The sequence below is a fragment of the Eulemur rufifrons genome, chromosome 30 (assembly GCF_041146395.1).
Source record: "Eulemur rufifrons isolate Redbay chromosome 30, OSU_ERuf_1, whole genome shotgun sequence".
Taxonomy (NCBI): domain Eukaryota; kingdom Metazoa; phylum Chordata; class Mammalia; order Primates; family Lemuridae; genus Eulemur; species Eulemur rufifrons.
The window spans coordinates 17,123,244-17,147,074 of NC_091012.1; the positions used below are offsets into that span (position 1 = coordinate 17,123,244).

A 23,831-nucleotide genomic window follows, 5' to 3' on the forward strand; every position below is an offset into this window, starting at 1 on the left:
TGCTTGAGCCCAGGAGTTTGAGGTTGTAGTGAGCTGGGATGATAGCACTGCACTCTACCCAGGGTACCAGAGTTAGTCATTAAAAAAAAAATACAAATCAATGACATTGAAAACATGAAAGCATTTGAAAAAATCTGAAAAATAAAAACTGGTTATTTGGAAAGATCAATAAATTCATACAACTTTAGCCAAGCTATCCCCTGAACAATGAGAGACATCACAAATTATCACATTGAGATTAAAAGGATAATAAAGAACACTACAAATGAATCTAGGGCCATGAATTTAATATCTTAGAGGAAACTGGCAAATTTCTTGAAAGACATACTAGGTGAATCCATATTTACAATTGTTATCTCATCTTGATGAGTTGACCCCTTTGTCTTTACTGTATAGAATGCCTGCATCCTCCTCTTCCTCCTCTTGATCTTCCTCCTTATCATTATTTTTTCTTTTTCTTCTTCAAAATCATTCATAATGAGTGTCAGACTGCCTCAGTGATTCTCAAAATTTATATATTGCTTTCCTATGTATGCTAAAACAAATTGCCACAATGTCAGGATTTAAAACACAGAAATTTGTTTTCTCATGGGTCTGGCATCAGAAGTGCACAACTAGTATCTCAAGGTTGAAATAAAGGTGTCAGCGTGGCTGTGCTCCCTCCAGAAGATCTAGAGAAGAATCAGGTCTTACCTGTTCCTGCACTGATGACTGTCAGAGTCCCTCTCCTTTTGCCTGCATCACTCCAATCTCTGCCTCTGTGGTCACATCACCTTCTCTTTTGTCTAACTCAAAATTTCCTTTACATTTTCAGGAGTAAAGGACATGCCATCCAAAAAATATGCCAAATTGGCATAATGATTATTTTGAGATGAAAATATGGAGAAATTGTTGTTTTGGAAAGGGCTATCAGTTTAACACTTCCTTCATGCCGCAAGTCAAAAAGTGGTACCATCCATATAACACCCTGAGAAAATAGCTCTTATCATCAGAGACTGGGACTTGAGGGCAGCAATAAACCTGAAAAAATATCCTTAATGAAGTAACCATTGTCTTCTACTGTTTTTACACCCTCACATACATCTCCTAGTGACTCACCTAGAAATGTATTTTCCCTTGCCAGAGTTTCTTTGCCCTGTCATTTCTTCTCAAATTTATCATTCTTTGTCTAAAAAGAATAAAAGGATCTTGCTTTGGCCACTTCCTCCAAGAACATTTTCTTGTGAAGATCCCCATGTATGTGCAAAACTAATAACATTTATATGATTTTCTCTTGTTAATCTGCCTGGTATCAATTTAGTTTCCAGAATCAGCCAAACAACCCACATAAGAGATAGTGGGGGAGAGCTGGGAGTGATTTCTGACATAACTAAACATCCCTCTTGTAACGCAAGAGGTAATGGTATTTAGGGACCGTGCCCATAATCCATGGTAATCTCACCTCAAGATCTTTAATTTAATAACATCTTCAAAGACTTTACTCTATAAGGTAAGTGTCACAGGGTTCAGAAATTAGGACTTGCTATTTTCAGAAACCATTTCTCAGCCTATGATGGTTCACATCTGCTTCAGAGAAAGACCACATTCCTTGTTTCAGTCTTAGATTTTTCAGTGAAGGTCGGTTATTCAGTAAGTTTTCAGTCAGTATTTGTTAAAATGTTTTCTGCACTGCACTATTTTCTCACCATCAGAGTTTAACGCATAAAAATTATCTTATTATTGTTCCAGAAGACCCTCCACAGGACCTTAAAGCTTTTTTCCTTAGTTTTTGCATGTTTTAATTTTCTTTTTAGATTGGATGGTTACTATTGATCTATCTTTTTTAATGGATGTATCACATTTTATTGATTTGCTCATAAGTCAATGGACATTTGGCTCATTTTCAATTTTTGGCTGTTAAGAACAATGCTGCTATGAACATTGGTGTACAAGTTTTGGATATTTATTCTTTTTCATATACCTAGAAGTGCAATTGCTACATCATATGATAACTGAACATTAAACCTTTTGGTGAACACCACACTGTCTTCCAATGGAGCTACACCAACTTACATTCCCATCAGAAATGCATAAGGGCTCTAGTTTCTCCACAACCTCTCCACCACTGGTTATAGTTCATCTATTTCATTTTAGCCCATTTGTCTTCGGCATCAGTTAATCTTTCTTGTGCCAGTTGAAAACTACTGTCGAGGTGCTACAGTATTTTTTTAATTTTAGATTATTATATTTCTAAACTCCAGGATTTCTATTTGGTTATTTTTGATAAATTCATTTTCTTGACATTTTCTCTTTGGGGAAATGTTCTCAAATGTTCCTTTACCTTTTAGACTCAATTCCCTTTATTGCCAGAAGTCCCAAAACAACTAATGCTGGTGTGGATGTGGAGAGATAGGAACACTCTTACACTGCTCTTGGGACTGCAAATTAGTACACCCCCTGTGGAAAGTAATTTGGAGATAGCTCTAAGAACTAAAAATAGAAATACGATTTCATCCAGCAATCCCACTACTAGGCATCTACCCAAAGGAAAAAAAAAAAGACATTCTATAATGAAGACACATGCACTGGAATGTTTATGGCAGCACAATTCACAATCACAAAGTTGTGGAAACAACCCAAGTGCTCATCAACACATGAGTGGATTAATGAAATTTGATATATGTATACCATGGATTGCTACTCAACTACAAAAAAAAAATGATGATCTTGCACCTCTTATATTATCCTGAATAGAGCTGGAGACCCTCCTTCAAAGTGAAGTATCACAAGAATGGAAAAACAAGCACCACATGTACTCACCATCAAATTGGTACTAACAGATCAACACTAAGGTGCTCACATGGAAGTAATATTCATTGGGTGCCAGTTAGGTGAAAGGAGGGTGATGGTGTTGAGTAAACTCACAACTAATGGTTGTGGAGCACACTGTATGGGGGAAGGGCACACTTGTAGTTCTGGCTTGGGAGAGTCAAAGCCATTATATGTAACCAAAATGAATGTACTCCCATAATATTCTGAAATTGAAAATAAAATAAAATAAAATACACATGTGCCTAACACTCATACAGAAACCCTCAGCAAAGACTGAGAAATTTGTGGGTTTCAGGTATTTAAGAAAATCATTTTCAATCAATAAGTGACCACTAACTAACCAGGCAGAAAGTTCACAGATCATACATAATAAAGAATACAGAGTTTACAGAACTAGTTGAGAAAAATTAATAAATAAAGAAAAAGAAGTATAGCGTGCAAGCCACAGATGGCAGCAAACTGAGAGTGTTGGTGGAGTTGATTTCCACAGTTGCCACCTTATGTTATTTGAGATGTGCAGTTTTAAACTGAAATTTTGTGTCCTACAAAGATATAGAAATGTATGACTCATACAAAAATTTAAGACAATAGAGACTGTCCCCGAGGAAACCCTGATCATTATCTATCCTTAAATTCACAGACTTTTCCATCTCTTGTTTCCATTTCGATATTGAGTTGAACTGCAATGAAAGTTTTCTATTAAATTTTGGTTACTGTATTTTAGGGATCTAAAATTTTTATTTCATTTTTCTTTCAGTCTTCTTCTTCTTTTTAAGAGCCTGGGGTTTTTCACAGGAAATGAGACAACTTGACTTTAAATACAGACTGCACACATATGATCAATACTAAAAAATCTAATCAGAATAGGATTTGCCACTTTGCTTAGATTCAAGATCCAAAGGCAGAAGTGTACTAAAATCTACAGAGAGCTTACCTTCTAATAAACAAAATGACAACTGGAACTTACCTGGATCAAGCAATTACAATAGCTCATGTTTTGTCAAGGGCAAACAACTTTTCCCATCTTCAATTTCATGAGACATTTTTTAAAATGTCATGTTTACAGTTGTAGATCTAAGATTTGTATTTCCTATTAGAGAAACCAGAGGTCACAGAACTTATAAAAGAGTGGACCGCGATCCAAGGATGGCAGGCTGTATATATTAAAAAAAAAAAAAAAAAAACAAGAACAAGCAATAGCAAATTAATGAGCTACAGCCCCAAATAAAATCAAACTCCAAAGTGCCTGGCAAAATGAATGCAATGTGCTTTTTATGTTTTTGCTGTGGCACTGACTTTATTACACAGATGCCAAGATATAAAATATAAAAATAAAATGCAATTACATTACATGGATGGAAAAATATTGATACTTACAATGTAGCAGTAATTTTTTTGACTTTAGTTCAATAAAAGAAAAGGTAGCTGGATTCTACCATGGTTATATTTCATTTTAACTACTGTCTTTGACAAGAGCTGGTCTCTCAATATGACCATGTTTAATGTTCCCTTCCTACAAATCTACAGACAAGTAAGGCCAGAATGACATTACTTCACTTCTTAATGTATTTTTCAACATCATCCCTTTACAAGATCATCTATTTACATTTTATTTTTGTTTCTAAATAATTGTCTCTTGATTTAATAAATCACAGCTTTCTGAAAGCACGCAGGAAGTATACTGAAATTCCAGGAATCTATAAAATGTCTGTGAAAATTAAATATCTTTGGTATCCAAAGCATCAGATTTATACAACTCTGGCTATTTAATAAAAGAGTATATTTAGGAAAAAAGAAAAATTGGACACACCCCTCAATAGTACATCCTAGCCTCTGATATGAGAGAATCCAACACAGCCACGCTAGAAGATTTCTTTTCTACCCCAAGAGGGACAATAAGAAGATGTTGCACAGAGAGGACATTCAGCTCATGAAGACATCATGATTTTTATCTTCATGAGTAAGTCATGATAATCCAACTCAATCCACTAATATTTAATAATTTGCTTATGAAGTTTGAAATTCAGAAAATCCACAATTATACCACTGTATATATTTTAGAATGGATAATAACATTCTGTCTATTATCCATTCCATAATATGAAGAAATAAAACATGCTTTTTGACAAAGTCATTGAGCTAAAACTCTTGTAATAAACTGTAAATTCTGTCAAATAAATGATTTTGCTGTTACTATTTTATTTTTGACAGAACAGATTGATTAATTATTTAAGAATCCTGGGTAAAAGATATACAGTTTTAATATTAAGTTTTGTGAACAGGGATCAGAAAAGTGCAGAATAGGATATTATAGACAGTGTTCTAGATGTTCTATGATTAATCAATGAGTTCCTGATGAGAAAAAATGGAACATATATGTGCCTACTACTAACATTGCAAAAAAGATCAATGTAATATAAAGTAAAGATGTCACAATTTTATCACCCTTTTAAACAAGAGAATCTGAAAACAGAAGAAAACATATTTTAAAATTCTCCCACTTTCTGAAGCCATAATGAAGAAAAACAAAAAAAGAAAATATTTGTTCCCCAGGGTACCAAATTTTCTCACTCTTACACTAGTCAATTTTCAGGTTCAATTCTCCTTTAAATAACATTGCAGATATTCTATTTGTATGATAATTTAATTTCTTTAAATCTTAACCACATATTTATCCATGGATATATCTTAAGGAATTTTCCCAGGTAATCATTATTGTAGATTTATAAATTCTTTAATTAGTGGCAAATTATGTCACTACTCTAATATGTAAATATTGGCTATGATTTTAATAAGGCAAATAATTGAACATCACATCTGAGAGAAATATAATTACCTTCAACTCATTTTATTTGACAAATTTAGTTAATCTTCAGATTAGTCTAAATGCTAAAGCATGATGAGCAATTAGATCCATACAAAACTGATCTTATTTTTTAAAATTATTTCACCTAAAAATAAAAAATAAAAGTATCATCTATATCCATTGAAATGTCAAGAGATAATGATATCAAATTTTAAAAACTACTTAACCACAAGTAAAAATAACCCAATAAGAACTTGTATTTCCTAAGCTGAAAAGACATTTCAGTTGTTGAATTTACTCTCTGAAAACACATAAACCTCTCTTGCATGTTTAAACAGATGATTATTTGAAATTGCTATATTTTGTGCTATATATGTTCATCTCATTGAAATAAAATATCTAACATCTGTTATCAAACACTGCATTAAATCGATACTCAAATATACAGCTGAAGCCACTAGAAGCAACACAATGGCCACAGCTGAAAGAATGAATAAACAAAATGGGCTGCATACATCCAATGAAGTATTATTCACCTTTAAAAATGAAGGGCATTCTTACACATGATATAACATGGATGAACTTGAGGACATTATTAGAGGTGAAATAACTCAATCAGAAGAAAACAAATAATGTATGATTTCATTATGTGATGTTCCTGGAGCAACCACATTTATAGAGACAGAAAGAAAAATGGTGGTTGCTAAGAGCTGGGCAGGGAAGAATGTTCAATAGTTACAGAGCTTCAGTTAGGGGAAGTAAAAGTTGTTTCATAGATGGATAGTGTTGATCATTATAAAGTAATGTGAATGCACTTGATGCCACTATACTGAATGTCCACTTAAAATGTATAACATGGTAACCTAAATTAATTTAAGGTTGCCCATTAACCTATGGTTATTAAATTATTGAATGACATTTTTTGTTTAAGTGTACAGTCGGATATTCTGTATTTATTTAAAATTTAATACTTTTCCTGTCACAATTTTTATATTAATTTTGATTTTTTGAATATGGATTGATTGTTTTAAATGTTTGAAATGTGATCAATCTTCAACAATGAGGAAGGTTGGAGAAATGGAGAAACAGAAGTCCTCAATCAAGGAAAAGTTAGGAGGGTTTTTAGGACCTTCTGGAAAGTGACACTAAGGGCAAAAAGTAGGAATTTCATTTAGTTACTATGCATAGAAATTGCATGTTAGAGATATAAAGTTGTGGAGATCACAAAGTTTTGGCAAATGCTGTATATAGTTGGCAAGAAGAAAGTATATTTCCATGATATAGCAATAGTATGATAGACGGTAATGACGTAGTAGTGGGGGATTTTGACACCCCACTGTCTGAAATGGACAGATCCTCCAAACAAAAAATGAGCAAAGAAATAATGGACTTAAACAGAGCTCTAGAACAGATGGGTCTAACCGACATCTACAGAACATTCCACCCAAATAAAGCCAAATATACTTTCTTCTCAACTCATGGAACTTTCTCCAAAATAGACCACATCCTAGGCCACAAATCAGACCTCAACAAATTTTAAAAAACAGAGATTTTACCATGTATCTTCTCAGATCACAGTGGTATAAAACTAGAGATCATTTACAACAGAAATGCTCACCACTTCACAAAATCACAGAAACTAAAATCTATTGCCTAATGACTGCTGGGTGAAGGCATACGTTTAGATGGAGATAAAAAATTCTTTGAATTCAATGATAATGGGGACATAAGCTATCAAGACCTGTGCGATACAGCAAAAAGCATTCCTGAGAGGAAAACTAATAGCATTAAATGCTCACATCCAAAAGTCAGAAAGCTGATCATCAAACTAATAAATTTTCTGAAGGAACTGGAAAAGGAAGAGAAAATTAATTGTAAACCTAGCAGAAGAAAGAAAATAACTAAGATTAGAGCAGAACTAAATGAAATTGAGAATAAAAAAACTATACAGAAGATCAATAAAACAAAAAGCTGGTTTTTAGAAAAGATAAACAAAATTGATAGCCCTCTTGCTAGATTGACAAGAACTAGAAAGGAAAGGACTTCAATAAACTCAATCAGAAATGAAAAAGGAGAGGTCACTACAGACATAATGGAAATACAAAAAATTATCTTTGAATACTAGAAAAATCTATATGCCCAAAAGCTACACAATGTGAATGAAATGGACAAATCCTTGGAAACACACAACCTCCCTAAGCTCAATCAGAAGGAAATAGAATGCCTGAAAAGACCAATATCAAGCATAGAAATTGGAGCAACAAAAAAAATCTTCCCCCCCAAAAAGGTCCAGACAAGATGGATTCACATCCGAATTTTAACAGACGTACAAAAAGAGCTCATACATATACTGTAGAAATTATTCGACAACATTGAGAAGGATGGTATCCTCTCCAACTCATTCTACAAAGCCAATATCACCTTGACACCAAATCCAGGAAAGGATGTAGCAAAAAAAGAAAACTACAGACCAATATCCCTCATGAATACACATGCAAAAAGTATAAACAAAATTTTTACAATCTGAATTCAATAGCACATCAAGAAAATAATTCACCAGGACCAGGTGGGCTTTATCCCAGAAATGCAAGGCTGGTTCAATATACACAAATGTATAAATGTAATTCACTGTATAAATAAAAGCAAGAACAGCAACCATATGATTCTCTGAATACATACAGAAAAAGCATTTGATAAAATCCAGTACACTTTCATGATAAAAACCCTCAACAAAATAGTCATAGATGGAACATTCCTTAAAATTATTAAGGCCATATATGACAAATCCACAGGCAATATCATATTGAATGGGGAAAAACTGAAAGCATTCCCACTTAGAACTGGAACCAGACAAGAATGCTCACTATCTCCCCTTCTATTCAACATAGTACTGGAAGTCCTTGCCAGAACAATCAGAGAAGAGAAGGGAATTAAGGGTGTCCAAATGGGCCAGAAGGTCTCAAACTCTCACTCTTTGCTGATAATATACTATTATATCTAGAAAAGCCCAAGACCTCACTCAGCCAAGAGACTCCTGGAATTGATAAACAGATTCAGTGAAGTCTCAGGATACAAAATTAATGCACACAAATCAGTGGCATTCATATATGCCAATAACAGTCAAGTTGAAAATCAAATGAAAGACACAACACCTTTGAAAACAGCATCAAAGAAATTTAAATATTTAGAAATGTATTTAAGGAAAGAGGTGAGAGATATTTATAGGGAGAACTACAAAATACTGAGAAAAGAAATTGTACAAGATCTGCACAAATGGAAATCCCTATCATACTAATGGATTGGTTGAATCATTATTGTTAAATGTCCATTCTACCTAAAGTGATCTGTAGAATTAATGCAATGCCTATCAAAATTTCACCATCATTTTTACATATTTAGAAAACATAATTCTATGCTTAGTCTGGAACCAGAGAAGACCTCCTAAAGCCAAAAAAATCTTAAGCAAAAACAAAAATTGGGAGGGATCTGTCTGCAAGACTTCAATCTTTACTATGAGGCTAAAGTAACCAACACAATATGGTACTGGCACAAGAACAGAGAGATACACCTTTGGAATAGTACAGTGATCCCAGATATAAAATCATCGTCACAATGTCATCTAATCTTCAACAAAGCAGACAATAATATATATTAGGGAAGATAATCTCTATTCAATAAGTGGTGCTGGGAAAACCGAATGTCCACATGCAGAAGATTGAAACTGGATCCTCAACTCTCATGTCTCGCAAAAATGAACTCACGTTGGATAACAGCCTTAAACCTAAGGCATGAAACCTTAAGAATTCTGGAAGAAAATGTGGGGAAGACTCTTTTAGACGTTGTCCTAGGCTAAGAATTTATAAAAAAGAGCCCCAAAGCAATCACAGCAACAACAAAAATAAACAAATGGGATCTGATCAAATTAAAAAGCTTCTGCGATATATGGCTGGGAAGATGGTGGAGTGGTGGTGACTGCCTGGATCTGCGCTCCGGTGAGGAAGTCGTTGATCCAGACCTGCCACAATGCTAGAGGACCGCTCCCACACAGGAACAGCAGTGTGAATCCACGGAAAATCAACGTGGGACAAACAGAGCGAGTGAGGTCTGAGGTGAACAAAAATTAGGATCGCGAAACTCTGAGGAATGCGGAACAGACAGTAGCCAGCGGAGCACGGGTCGGCTGCCACACGCTCCCAGGTGGGGCGGGGGCAGCCTTCTGGGAAAGCGGCTTGCTCTCCTCACTGACCTCCAATCCCAATTGTTTGGAGACCTCCCGCAAGCCAGAGCAGAAGCACTGAGGGAGACGTGGGGCATTGCAGACAGGAGACTTTTTTGGGAGAATAGCTTGGAAGCTGGGAAGTCTCGGCTGAGACAGCCCTTGGCAAGGAGGGACGGACCTGCGCCAGGGGGGAGGGGCACGAAGGATCCTCAATCAGCAAATTGCGTTGTGCCTCTGTGCTGCTTTTTTCGGCAGTTCTCCAGCCGGTGGCCCCCGGTGGCTTTGCTTGCCAGCCCCCCAGCAGTGGCGGTCACTGCCTGCCGGGGAGCCAGTCCCCCTCCCACCCCGGAGCGCTGCAGGTGCCATCTTGAAAGCAAAGGCGGAACCGCTCGGGAGCCATAAGGTGCTGAGCGGCTCTCTCTGCCCGGCGCTCTCCGCTGGTCTCTGGGCCCACGCCGGGAGTGCGGGATATGCATGGGTACACTGGGCAGGAGACAATAAAGGGTGAACAACTTGGACCCTGGGGGAATCTCCGCCGGGGCCGTGCTCAGCGTGAAGGGGCGGAGCTGCGCTAAGATATAAAAAAACAAACAAACAAACAAACAAAAAAACATTGAGTCGCCGCTCGGGACCCAACCGAGCAGGCATGAAGGGGCAGAGCTGAGCTAAGGCGTAAAAACACAATCATTGAGTCGCCGAACTATATACTTCAGATTTGTGTATCTTTTCATTTAGAGATGTGGTGTGGTTCTGTGTACTTTTGTTTGTGTTCTTTTGTGTTTGTGTTTTTGGGGTTTTTGGTTAGGTTTTTTGTGTTGTTTGTTTGTTTGTTTGTTTTTTCTCTTTTTTCTTTTTTTTCTCTTCTCTTTTTCTTTTCTCTTTCTTTTCTTTCTTTTCTCTTCTTTTCTTTTTTTTTCTTTCTTCTCTCTTTTTGCCTTCTAACTGGGAAGCCACGGTGAGGTTTGGAATGGGCCAGGCCCCTGGCTCTGGTACATACCAGAACCTGAGTAGTCACCTCCAATGCCGGTGATCTGTGGGCATGCAATCGCCATCTTGGGGCCCACAGCCAAGTCACTGCGGAGCAATAGGGTGACAAGAGGCTCCCTGGATGACCCCCTCCCCTGGTCCACAGACCTTATATAGGGGCCCCGCTCATGTGTAAACACTGAATACTTCTCCAGAAGCGAGAGTGTGGAGCCTGGTCCCTGGGGACATTGGGCCAAGGCAGACTTTTGCCCATGGGAGCTGCAGCAACTGGGGCGCTGAGCGAGCGAGGGCACCGTCCACTCCCCATAGCTAGTATCTTTCCTGAGGATAGAGACAGAAACCACCGCTATAGAGGAAGAACCAAAGGGAAACAAACAAACAAAGAGAATTTCGGTCTACTACTAGTGTGGACCCTGCCTGTCTTCTGAAAGACCACAACACAGTGTCCTAACTCACCAAAGCAGTCTTGGATCACTCCAATCCTCTAGAGTTGCACCCACCAGAAGCAGTCCCCCAACTGAAATACAAAAAACTCTAAAAAATATACAACTGTCTCCCCCTCTTGACAAAGGAAGCAATATACCTAGACTGCTTCACAGCCTAAGAACAGAGTACAAAGAGTGCTGTTAACCAGACGAAATCTTTAAGAAAAGATCCAACGATAAATCTAGATGGGAAGGGCCCAGCGAAAAAACACAGGGAGCACAAAGAATCAAACGGAAAGCTCACCCCCAAAGAGAAATACCAGCTCTCAACCATTTGACACAAACCAGACTCAAAAGACCAACATGTCACAGGAAGAATTCCAATTATGGATTATAAACAAGCTGAATAATATACAAGAATCAATGGATAATCAACACAAAGAAACCACAAAAAAATACAGGATTTGGAATAAAAATTCACTAAAGAAATTGAAATATTGAAGAAAAACCAAACTGAACTCCTAGAAATGAAGAATTCACTCAGAGAGCTACAAAGCACTGTGGAATGTCTCAAGAGCAAGGTAGATCAAACAGAGGAAAGAATCTCAGAAATTGAAGATAACTCTTTCCAACTATATAAGTCAGTCACAGAGATAGATCAAAGAAGTAAGAGAAATGATCTGAGTCTTCAGGAAATGTGGGATTATGTGAAGAAACCTAACTTGAGAGTTATTGGCATTCCTGAGGGTGAAGAAGACAATAAGCAAGGGTTGGACAAGCTATTTGAAGACATAATCGAGGAAAATTTTCCAGGCCTTGCCAATACTCTAGACATACAGATTCAAGAAGCTCAAAGGACCCCTGGGAGATTCATAGCAAATAGGAAAACACCACGCCACGTAGTCATCAGGCTGACCAAAATATCCACTAAAGAGTCCCTTCTCCGAGCTGTAAGGAGAAAGAAACAAGTAACTTACAAAGGAAAACCCATCAGAATTACGCCAGATTTCTCAGCTTAAACCTTAGAAGCAAGAAGTGGTTGGGGCCCCATTTTCACGCTTCTGAAACAGAATAATGCCCAGCCTAGAATCTTGTACCCAGCTAAGCTAAGTTTTCTATACGAAGGAGAAATTAAGACATTCTCAGATAAACAAAGGTTGAGGGAATTCACCAAGACAAGACCAGCCCTCCAAGAAGTACTCAAAAGAGAGTTACACACGGATCACCACAAGAAAGATCCACAAATGTAAAACTACTTAAGACCTAAAGATCAAATTCCAGATACCACAATGGCTCAGGAGAGAAAACATCGCAATGAAGTTCTACCCAACAAGTTGAACAAAAAACCAACTCACTTATCAGTTTTCTCAATAAATGTGAATGGCTTGAATTCCCCGCTCAAGAGACATGGACTGGCCCAATGGATAAAAAAACACAATCCAAGTATCTGTTGTCTTCAAGAAACCCACCTAACCTGCAAAGATACATTTACACTGAAAATAAAAGGATGGAAATCGGTATTTCGAGCAAACGGTAACCAAAAGAAAGCTCGTGTGGCAATCTTAATTTCCAATAACTTAGCTTTCAAACCAAAAAAAATAATAAAAGACAAAGATGGCTACTACATACTGGTCAAGGGCACAATTCAACAAGAAGCCATGACTATACTCAATATATATGCACCCAACCTAGGTGCACCTAGATTCATAAAGCAAACCCTACTAGATCTCAACCAAATGATAGATAACAATACTGTAATAGCTGGAGACTTTAACACCCCACTGACAGTACAGGACAGATCCTCTAAACAGAAAATAAACAAAGACATAATGGACCTAAATAGAATGCTAGAACAAATGGGCATGGCTGACATCTATAGGACATTCTACCCAAAGTCCACAGAATATATATACTTATCATCAGCTCATGGGACATTCTCTAAGATTGACCATATCCTAGGGCATAAAGCATGTCTTAAAAAATTCAAAAAAATAGAAATTATACCATGCATCTTCTCAGATCATAGCAGAATAAATGTAACAATGAACCCAAACAGAAACCCTCACTCTTACTCAAAGTCATGAAAGCTAAATAACTTTCTCCTGAATAATTATTCTATAAAGGAAGAAATCAAGATGGAAATCAAAAGTTTCTTTGAATTAAATGACAATGGAGATACAACTTATCAAAATCGATGGGACGCAGCTAAAGCAGTCCTGAGAGGAAAATTCATATCCATAAATGCCTATATCAAAAAGACAGACAACCTGCAAATAGACAACCTAACGAATAGACTCAAAGAGCTGGAGAAAGAAGAACAGAATGACCCAAACCCAGCAGAAGGCGAGAAATTACTAAGATCAAATCAGAATTAAATGAAAAGGACAACAAAGAAACTATAAGGGAAATTAATAAAACAAAAAGTTGGTTCTTTGAAAAGATAAACAAAATAGACACACCTCTGGCTAGACTAACCAAGAGCAAAAAGTAAAATCTCTAATAAACTCCATTAGGGACATGAAAGGAGAAATCACAACCTATGCCACAGTGATACAAGATATCATCTATGAATTCTATAAAAATCTTTATTCACACAAACTGGAGAATGCGGAGGAAATGGACAAATTTTTAGAAACACATAGTCTTCCCAGGCTCAACCAGGAAGAAATAGAGTACCTGAACAGAACAATATCAAGAACTGAAATCGAGACAGCAATAAAAAACCTTCCCAAAAAGAAAAGCCCTGGTCCAGATGGGTTCACACCTGAATTTTACCATACATACAAAGAAGAACTGGTGTCCATCCTACATAAACTATTCTCCAATATTGAGAAGGATGGAATTCTCCCCAACACGTTCTACCAAGCCAATATAACATTGATATCAAAACCAGGAAAGGACGCAACAAAAATAGAGAACTACAGACCAATTTCTCTCATGAATATAGATGCAAAAATTTTCAATGAAATACTAGGAAATCTAATCCAAGTACTTTTCAAAAAAATAATCCACCATCACCAAGTGGACTTCATCCCAGAGATGCAAGGGTGGTTCAACATACGTAAATCTATAAATGTAATTCACCACATAAATAGAAACAAAAACAAAAACCATATGATACTCTAATTAGATGCAGAAAAAGCATTTGACAAAATTCAACACCCTTTTATGATAAAAACGCTTAACAAAATAGGCGTAGATGGAACCTACCTAAAAATGATATGAGCCATATATGACAAACCCATAGCCAACATCATTCTGAATGGGGAAAAATTGGAAGCACTCCCACTTAGAACTGGAACCAGACAGGGCTGCCCACTGTGCCCATTACTTTTCAACATAGTATTGGAAGTCCTTGCGAGAGCTATCAGGCAAGAGAGCAAAATCAAGGGAGCCCAAATAGGGAAGGAAGTAATCAAACTCTCACTTTTTGCTGATGATATGATGCTTTATCTGCAAAACCCCCAGGATTCAACCATGAGACTCCTGGAATTGACTAACGAATATAGCAAAGTCTCTGGCTACAAAATTAATATACACAAATCAGAGGCATTTATATATGCCAGTAACAGTCAATCAGAAAACCAAATTAAAGACTCAATACCCTTCAAAATAGCAACAAAGAAAATAAAATATCTAGGTATATACCTAACTAAAGAGGTAAAGGACCTCTATAAGGAAAACTATGAAACACTGAGAAAAGAAATAGCAGAAATTGCAAATAGAGGGAAATATATACCATGCTCGTGGATCGGAAGAATCAACATTGTTAAAATGTCTATACTACCTAAAGTGATCTACAGATTCAATGCAATCCCTATTAAATTACCAGCATCATTCTTCACAGACATAGAGAAAATAATTATACACTTTGTATGGAACCAGAGAAGACCCCGTATAGCAAAAGCAATTTTAAGCAACAAAAACAAAATGGGAGGTATTAATTTGCCAGACCTCAAACTATACTACAAGGCCGTGGTTCTTAAAACAGCCTGGTACTGGCACAAGTACAGGGACACAGACCAGTGGAACACAACAGAAAATCCAAATATAGAACCATCCTCATATAGTCACCTAATTTTTGACAAAGCAGGAAAGAATATACTCTGGGGACAAGAATCCCTATTCAATAAATGGTGCTGGGAGAATTGGTTAGCCACTTGTAGAAGACTGAAACAGGACCCACAGCTTTCACCTCTCCCAAAAATCAAATCACGGTGGATAACAGACTTAAACCTTAGGCGTGATACAATCAGAATTGTAGAAGAAAATGTAGGAAAGACTCTTACAGACATTGGCCTAGGTAAAGAATTTATGAAGAAGACCCCCAAGGCAATCACAGCAGCAACAAAAATTAATGAATGGGACATGATTAAATTAAAAAGCTTCTGCACAGTCAAAGAAACAGTCACGAGAATAAACAGACCACCTACAGAATGGAAAATAATTTTTGCATACTACACATCAGATAAAGGACTGATAACAAGAATCTATTTAGAACTCAGGAAAATCAGTAAGAAAAAATCAAACAACCCTATCAAAAAGTGGGCAATTGACATGAATAGAAACTTCTCAAAAGAAGATATAAGAATGGCTAACAAAAATATGAAAAAATGCTCAACATCCCTAATCATCAGAGAAATGCAAATCAAAACCACAATGATATATCACTTAACCCCAGCGAGAATGGCCTTTATCAAAAAAACCGAAAACAACACATGTTGGCATGGATGTGGAGAGACAGGAACACTCATACACTGCTGGTGGGACTGCAAACTAGTGCAACCCCTGTGGAAAGCATTATGGAGGTATCTTAAACAGATTCAAGTAGACCTGCCATTCGATCCAGCAATCCCATTATTGGGCATATACCCAAAGGAAAAAAGGTCATTCTATAACAAAGACACATGTACCCGAATGTTTATAGCAGCACAATTCACAATAGCAAAGATGTGGAAACAACCCAAATGCCCATCAATACATGATTGGATTAGTAAGCTGTGGTATATGTATACCATGGAATATTACTCAGCTATAAGAAATGAAGATAGGACATCTCTATGGTTCTCCTGGAGAGAGTTGGAACTCATTCTATTAAGTGAAGTATCCCAAGAATGGAAAAAGCAAGCATCACACGTACTCACCAGAAAATTGGTTTCCCTGATCATCACCTAAATACACATCTGGGAACGACACCAATCGGATATCAGACTGAGGTGTGGGTTGGGGGAGGGGATGGGTGTATGCCTACACAATGAGTGCATTGCGCACCATTTGGGGAATGGTAACCCTTGAAGGTGCTGACTCGGGAAGAGGGGGGTCGGGAAGGGAGGGATATATACCTACATGATGGGTGCAACGCGCACTATCTGGGGAACAGACACGCCTGGAGCTCTGACTTGGGGGGAAAGGCGGTACATGGGCAACGTATGTAACCTGCAATTCTGTATCCCCCATAACAATAAGATGAAATAAAAAGAAAATAAAAATAAAAAATAAAAAGCTTCTGCACAGCCAAGGAAATTGTTCTTAGAGCAAATAGACAACCTACAGGATGGAAGAAAGTACTTGCTTTCTACACATCTGATAAAGGGCTGATAACAAGAATCTATATAGAACTTAAGAAAATCAACAAGAAAAAAATCAAACAACCCCATCAATGAATGGGCAAAGGACATGAGCAGAAACTTTTCAAAAGAATAGACAGGAATGGCCAGCAAACATATAAAAATGTGCTCAACATCTCTAATCATTTTGGAAATGCAAATTGAAAGTACGATTAAACATTACCTAACTCCAGTGAGAATGACCTCTATCAAAAGTCACAAAATAAAAAATGCTGTCATGGATGTAGAGAGATTGGAATACTCTTACACTGCTGGTGGAACTCCAAATTAGTACACCACCTGTGGAAAGTTAATTTGGAGATTCCTCAAAGAGGTAAAAATAGAAATACCATTTGATCCAGCAATCCCACTACTAGGCATCTATTCAAGGAACAAAACACATTCTACAATAAAGACATGTGCACTAGAATGTTTACAGCAACACAATTTACAATTACAAAGATGTGGCAACAACCCAAATGTCCATCAATACATGAGTGGATTAATAAAATTGGTATATGTATACCATGGAATACTACTCAACTACAAAAAACAATGTAGGATAACATTAATCAGGCGTTGGGCAGCTGGGGGGAGGGGATGGGTGTATAGAAACATAATGAGTGCATCTGGGGGATGGACATGCTTGAAGCTCTGACTCGGGGTGGGGCAAGGGCAATATACGTAACCTAAACTTTTGTACCACAAAAATATGCTGAAGTAAAAACAAAACAATGGTGGTCTAGCACCTCTTATATTATGCTGGATAGAGATTGAGCCCATCCTTCAAAGTGAAGTATCACAAGGATGGAAAAACATGCACCACATGTACTCACCATAAAACTGGTACTAGTTGATCAACAGTAAGGTGCTCATATGGTAGTAATACTCACTGGGTGCTGCTAAAGTGAGGGGGTGGAACAGTGGGTAGTGCAAGTGGAGTAGGTAAAGCCATAGCTAATGGAGACGGGGCACACTGTATGGGGGCAGGACATTCTTGTGGCCCTGGCTTGAGCGAGGCAAATGCATTTCATGTAACCAAAATATTTGTAGTCTCATAATATCCTGAATTAAGAAAAAAAAACCAAAAGAAACTTTCAAGTACTGTGCAGCCAGTACAATGATGATGCTCAAGTAATGCAGTCATGGATTGAGTGAGACTATTGCACTGCCTTTCCCAGCCATGACTGGCATCTGAGTTTAGGATGGATATGTGAAGTGAGGATAAAGTGAATGCCTGTGGAGGAAAGAATCTTCTTTTGCCACGTAACTGTGTTGAACTAGACCACATCACTGAGACTGTATTAGCATCCATATCTCTGCAGCTATGACTATATTAATTCAACAAGGTACAACAGTTCTAGCCTATCTGAGAAGAAAATGCCTATAAGATTTTGTTTCTCTTGAGACTGAAGAAGAAAGTAATTTATCTCTATGGGTAAAGGACTTAGTTTTATTTTTCTCCTTTACCCAATAAAGTTTGTATTTGTAGACAGATGAGAAACTGTATAGTTAATGAGAGTATGCGATTAGCACTGTACTCATTGAAAACAATCCAAAGTACTCATTACTCTTTTCAGTGTATAACTCTGTAAGATTGAATTTAATATGCTAACAACTCCAAATTAAGTCATGTTTTCATATGCAGACTCATTCCTCCCAGCTTCTAGACCTGAAGGTGTGGGTGATCTTGTCTGAAAAGTGAAAATGTCTTCCTGGATGAATCAATGACAAAGTAAACCTTGTGATTTTGGTACATTTCAATGAAATTTGATATCTTATAGACATGTATTTTTCATTATCATGTGTGTAGCTTTTACTTAATATATTGGTTTAATTCACATTCTAAAAATACTATGTGTTACTTAAGACAAGCACATAAAAATGACCTGTGAATCATTTCATTCTCACTCATTTATATTGATATTAGATAAAGCAACATCACACTGAATTGTTACTTGCAATATATCATGAACTTGGATTCATTTTGCAGGTTAACGAATACTCCAAATGAGAAGTATTTATCATAAAAACCTTGGATGTTAGAAAAAGTTGAGCAATGCACAAATTAAAACATTTTTCTTTTTTTTTATTTCATCTTATTGTTATGGGGGATACAGAATTGCAGGTTACATACATTGCCCCTGTACCGCCTTTCCCCCCAAGTCAGAGCTCCAGGCGTGTCTGTTCCCCAGATAGTGCGCGTTGCACCCATCATGTAGGTATATATCCCTCCCTTCCCCACCCCCCTTCCCGAGTCAGCACCTTCAAGGGTTACCATTCCCCAAATGGTGCGCAATGCACTCATTGTGTAGGCATACACCCATCCCCTCCCCCAACCCACACCTCAGTCTGATATCCGATTGGTGTCGTTCCCAGATGTGTATTTAGGTGATGATCAGGGAAACCAATTTTCTGATGAGTACATGTGATGCTTGTTTTTCCATTCTTGGGATACTTCACTTAATAGAATGGGTTCCAACTCTCTCCAGGAGAACCATAGAGATGTCCTATCTTCATTATTTCTTATAGCTGAGTAATATTCCATGGTATACATATACCACAGCTTACTAATCCAATCATGTATTAATGGGCATTTGGGTTGTTTCCACATCTTTGCTATTGTGAATTGTGCTGCTATAAACATTTGGGTACATGTGTCTTTGTTATAGAATGACCTTTTTTCCTTTGGGTATATGCCCAATAATGGGATTGCTGGATCGAATGGCAGGTCTACTTGAATCTGTTTAAGATACCTCCATAATGCTTTCCACAGGGGTTGCACTAGTTTGCAGTCCCACCAGCAGTGTATGAGTGTTCTTGTCTCTCCACAATCCACGCCAACATGTGTTGTTTTGGGATTTTTTGATAAAGGCCATTCTCGCTGGGGTTAAGTGATATATCATTGTGGTTTTGATTTGCATTTCTCTGATGATTAGGGATGTTGAGCATTCATTGTTAAAATGTCTATACCACCCAAAGTGATCTACAGATTCAATGCAATCCCTATTAAATTACCAACATCATTCTTCACAGACGTAGAGAAAATAATTATACACTTTTTATGGAATCAGAGAAGACCCCGTATAGCAAAAGCAATTTTAAGCAACAAAAACAAAATGGGAGGAATTAGTTTGCCAGACCTCGAACTATACTACAAGGCCGTGTTTCTTAAAACAGCCTGGTACTGGCACAAGTACAGGGACACAGACCAGTGGAACACAACAGAAAATCAGGAGAATTGGTTAGCCACTTGTAGAAGACTGAAACAGGACCCACAGCTTTCACCTCTCACAAAAATCAAATCACGGTGGATAACAGACTTAAACCTTAGGCGTGATACAATCAGAATTCTAGAAGAAAATGTAGGAAAGACTCTTACAGACATTGGCCTAGGCAAAGAATTTATGAAGAAGACCTCCAAGGCAATCACAGCAGCAACAAAACTAAAACATTTTTCAAATGGCAGATTAAGGATTTGAAATAGGTTTCATCATTTTCATACAAGTTCTTTTCAAAAAATATGTAGTCAGATGGAGCACAATTTATGATGAGGAGTGAACTCTGATCTTTTTCTATGCCCCAAAATTTCTTTCTAAGGGGGCCTGGTGAATCACACATACAAATGATAAAAATCTCAGTAAACAGGTGTTTATGATGTGGTTTACTTCCCAACTTGATTTCAGTATAGCATCACATAAAACATAGAAGACCCTTATCTTATCAAAGCAATCTTGTCTTCTGCTTCCTGGCCTTTTGGAGAAAGCCTAAATCTTTCAGCCAATTATCAAGTAAAGAATCCCTGAGTCCACCTATGACTTGTAAGCCCCCACTTCGAGATGTCCCATCTTTTGGAGCTAAACCAATATATGCCTTCCATGGATTGATTTATGACTTTAACTGTAATTCCTGTCTCCGCACAATCTATAAATCCAACCTGTAGCCCAGGAACAACAAGCCCATTCGTTCAAGGCTTCTTGGACATGGCTCTGGGCCATGGTCCTCAAATTGGGCTGAAAATAAACATCCTTGCATTCTTCTACAGAGTTTTTCTTCTTTGCCGTTGACCATGATGACAACTCTCTCATCTATTTGTCCATTTTCAGTGTCACTACTGTTTGAAATCATGGAAAATAGAAACGCCACCTCATGTTTTTTTGTCCTAGGCCTTTTTAACAACACAAGAGTCTGCCAATTTTCCTTTGTGATGGTTCTAACAATTGTTTTCACTGCCCTATTGGGCAATGTCCTTATACTTCTCCTAATTTACCAGGACCAATGTCTCCACACACTCAAATACTTTCTATTAAGCCAACTCTCCCATCATGGATGTGTTGCTGGTTTCCACCACTGTGCCCAGAATGGCTGCTGACTGGTTGACTTCAAATCAGTTCATCTCGCCACTGGATGTGGGTTGCAGATCTTCCTCACACTGGGTGGGGTGCTTCCTCTTAGCAGCCCAGTCCTCTTCTGAGACTTGCTACAGCCAGACTGACTGCCTCCCCAAAGCCCTCTGGCCAAGTCATTTCTGCCTACACATCTCTGCTCTGAGCGTTACTTCTCTCTGACACACCACATTAGTCAGTGTTCTCCAGAACAAGAAAACCAGTAGGATATACATGTTGGTAAATAAATAAATAATCCCTTTCTCTATATGTGTACATATAGGGAAAATTTTTATGAGAATTTATTCAAGTGATTACAGATACCAAGAAGTCCCAGAATATGCCCTAAGAGGTATGCAATCTGGGGGACCAGTAAATCCAGTGGTGTAATCCAGTCCATGTCTAAAGGTCTGGGAACCAGTCAATATGATGCTATAAGTGAATAGTGCAAGGCCAAAGGCCAGAGAAATCAGAGGGGCTGTTGGTGGAAGTCCCAGAATCGAGGTCCTGAGAGGTTGACTCTCCAGTGTCCAAATGTAGGGAAGATAGATGGGGCAGCTTAAGAGAAGACAGAAAATTCAGTCTTTCTCCACATGGTTTTTCTATTTGGGCCCTTATCACATTGGATCATGCCTGCCTTATTTGGTGAGGGTAGATCTTCTTTACTCCTCCGAATTCAAGTGCTAATCTCTTTAATAAACATCCTCACAGACACACTCAGACATAATGTTTTCTAGCTATCTCAGCATACCTTAACACAGTGAAGGTTATACAAAATTACCTGTTAAAGTCTATAACTTGTCAACTTGGTACCCACATGCATCTTCTTAAATCGCACTTAATCTGTAAGTAAAGACAATAACAAGGTCATTATTCCATGTATCATGATTCAACCATCTTGTGTACAGCTGGAAATCCACTTATCTCTTCCCCAGAGGAAGAGGTAAAGTTGTTGAGTGATGTTTATTCTTGTCCTGGCAACTAGTAGCTTAAATATTATACTATAATATAAAATTAACAATACTTAAATACTGATGTGAAATCAATACATCCTAGGCTCTGTAAAATTTACATATGTATACATACATACAAATGTTATTTATAACAAAACAAAAAAATACTCATGACAATTATACTTCTGTCTGCAACTGGTACCAATTATACCTGTTATCTGTAAGTACTTTACTCCCACTGCTTATTTTGTGTACCTTGTACTTTCAGCAAGAATCTTAGTTGATCACGGTTCTTTATACAGTAGGGCAAATCAATCTTTCATTCCAGAAGGGACTGGGTCATTTGTAGGCCTGCCTGGACTGGGTTGTTTTATTTTCATACTGACCTTAACCACAGTGCATAGCAAAACTTTTGTTTAAAAGCCCGAAGGTATCTTCTGTGTTACAGACATATACTTCCTTACCTCCAGCGTAGAGTAGTAGTCCACTTTCTCCATGGTAGTGAGCATCAGTCATGCCAGCCAGCATGATAACTCCTTTCTTTACCTGTTGATCCAGAGGCATGAGGTTGAGTCCAAATGTCCAATTGCTGTCTTAAACTCTAGTTCAAGGGACTCATAGTGTGTCTTTGTGAGATTATTCCTCCCTGTAGAATTAATACTTTTATGATAGAAGAGTATAAAATAGTGATAATACAAAGCAAAAATTTTTCTAGTGATTCACTAAGAGTAATAGGGAGTGGTGTCATTCCTTGGTCCACCCCTTGTTTTCTGGACCCATGAACCTGGGTACAAGAGCGACAACATCATACATTAGACACAGATTCAGGGGACAAGCATCTTTCTGAAGAAGCTTGCCCCAGCCATGCAGATACTTGTAACTTAGGTGGTTCTATAAATGAGTCTTTAAAATGCCATTCCACAATTCTCTCAAACCACGTACTTCATGGTGGTCAAAACATGGAAAGATCATGAATTCAATTGCATGCCATCTTGCTGCATTTCTGTGGCTGTGGATTCCATTCCCTGGTCAGAAACAATGCTGTATGCAATATCATAATGGCAGATAAAGCATTCTGTGAGTCCACAGATGGTAGTTTGGGCAGAAACATTGTGTGCAGAGAAGGCAAATCCATATACAGAGTAAGTTCCCACTCTTTCAGGACATAATATTGGGTCTATGACTGAACTGGTTGAATTTAATCAACATTAAACCAGGGAGGTGGCTGATCACCCTGAGGAATAATGCCATATTAGAGACCTACTATTGATCTCTGTTACTGGAAGACTGTGCATTCAGGGGTGGTCAGAGCCAGCTTGGCCTGGTGAATAGAAGTGTACCTTGTGAATCCCAAATATAACCTTCATTCCTACTACCATGGCCATTTTGTTCAAGATGCTGGTATACAATGATGAGCTGGTTGGGGAAAGATGCCAACTGGAATCCAAAGAATGAGACATTCTATCCCCTTGACTATTAATCCTCCTCTGATGTAACCGTTAGGTGGGCATTAACATGGAAAACACCTGTTTTCACAGTTTTCATGTACAGATATGTCTATCCACATTTTTTTCCAAATTTGTCACCGATTTTCTAATTATGATTTTTCTAAGTCCTTGGCCCTATAGCCAAAACTTTT

At 37.7% G+C, this 23,831-nt stretch overlaps 1 protein-coding gene across 1 annotated transcript in view; it reads right to left on the reverse strand.

Annotated features, from left to right (window-relative positions):
- LOC138378802 (zinc finger protein 91-like) overlaps nucleotides 1-23,831 on the reverse strand; it is a 333,199-nt gene that overhangs the window by 28,473 nt on the left and 280,895 nt on the right. The window contains exon 4 of the mRNA XM_069464147.1: nucleotides 3,802-3,825. Within this exon, the coding sequence (XP_069320248.1) occupies nucleotides 3,802-3,825 (24 nt within the window). The remainder of the gene's footprint in view (nucleotides 1-3,801; nucleotides 3,826-23,831) is intronic.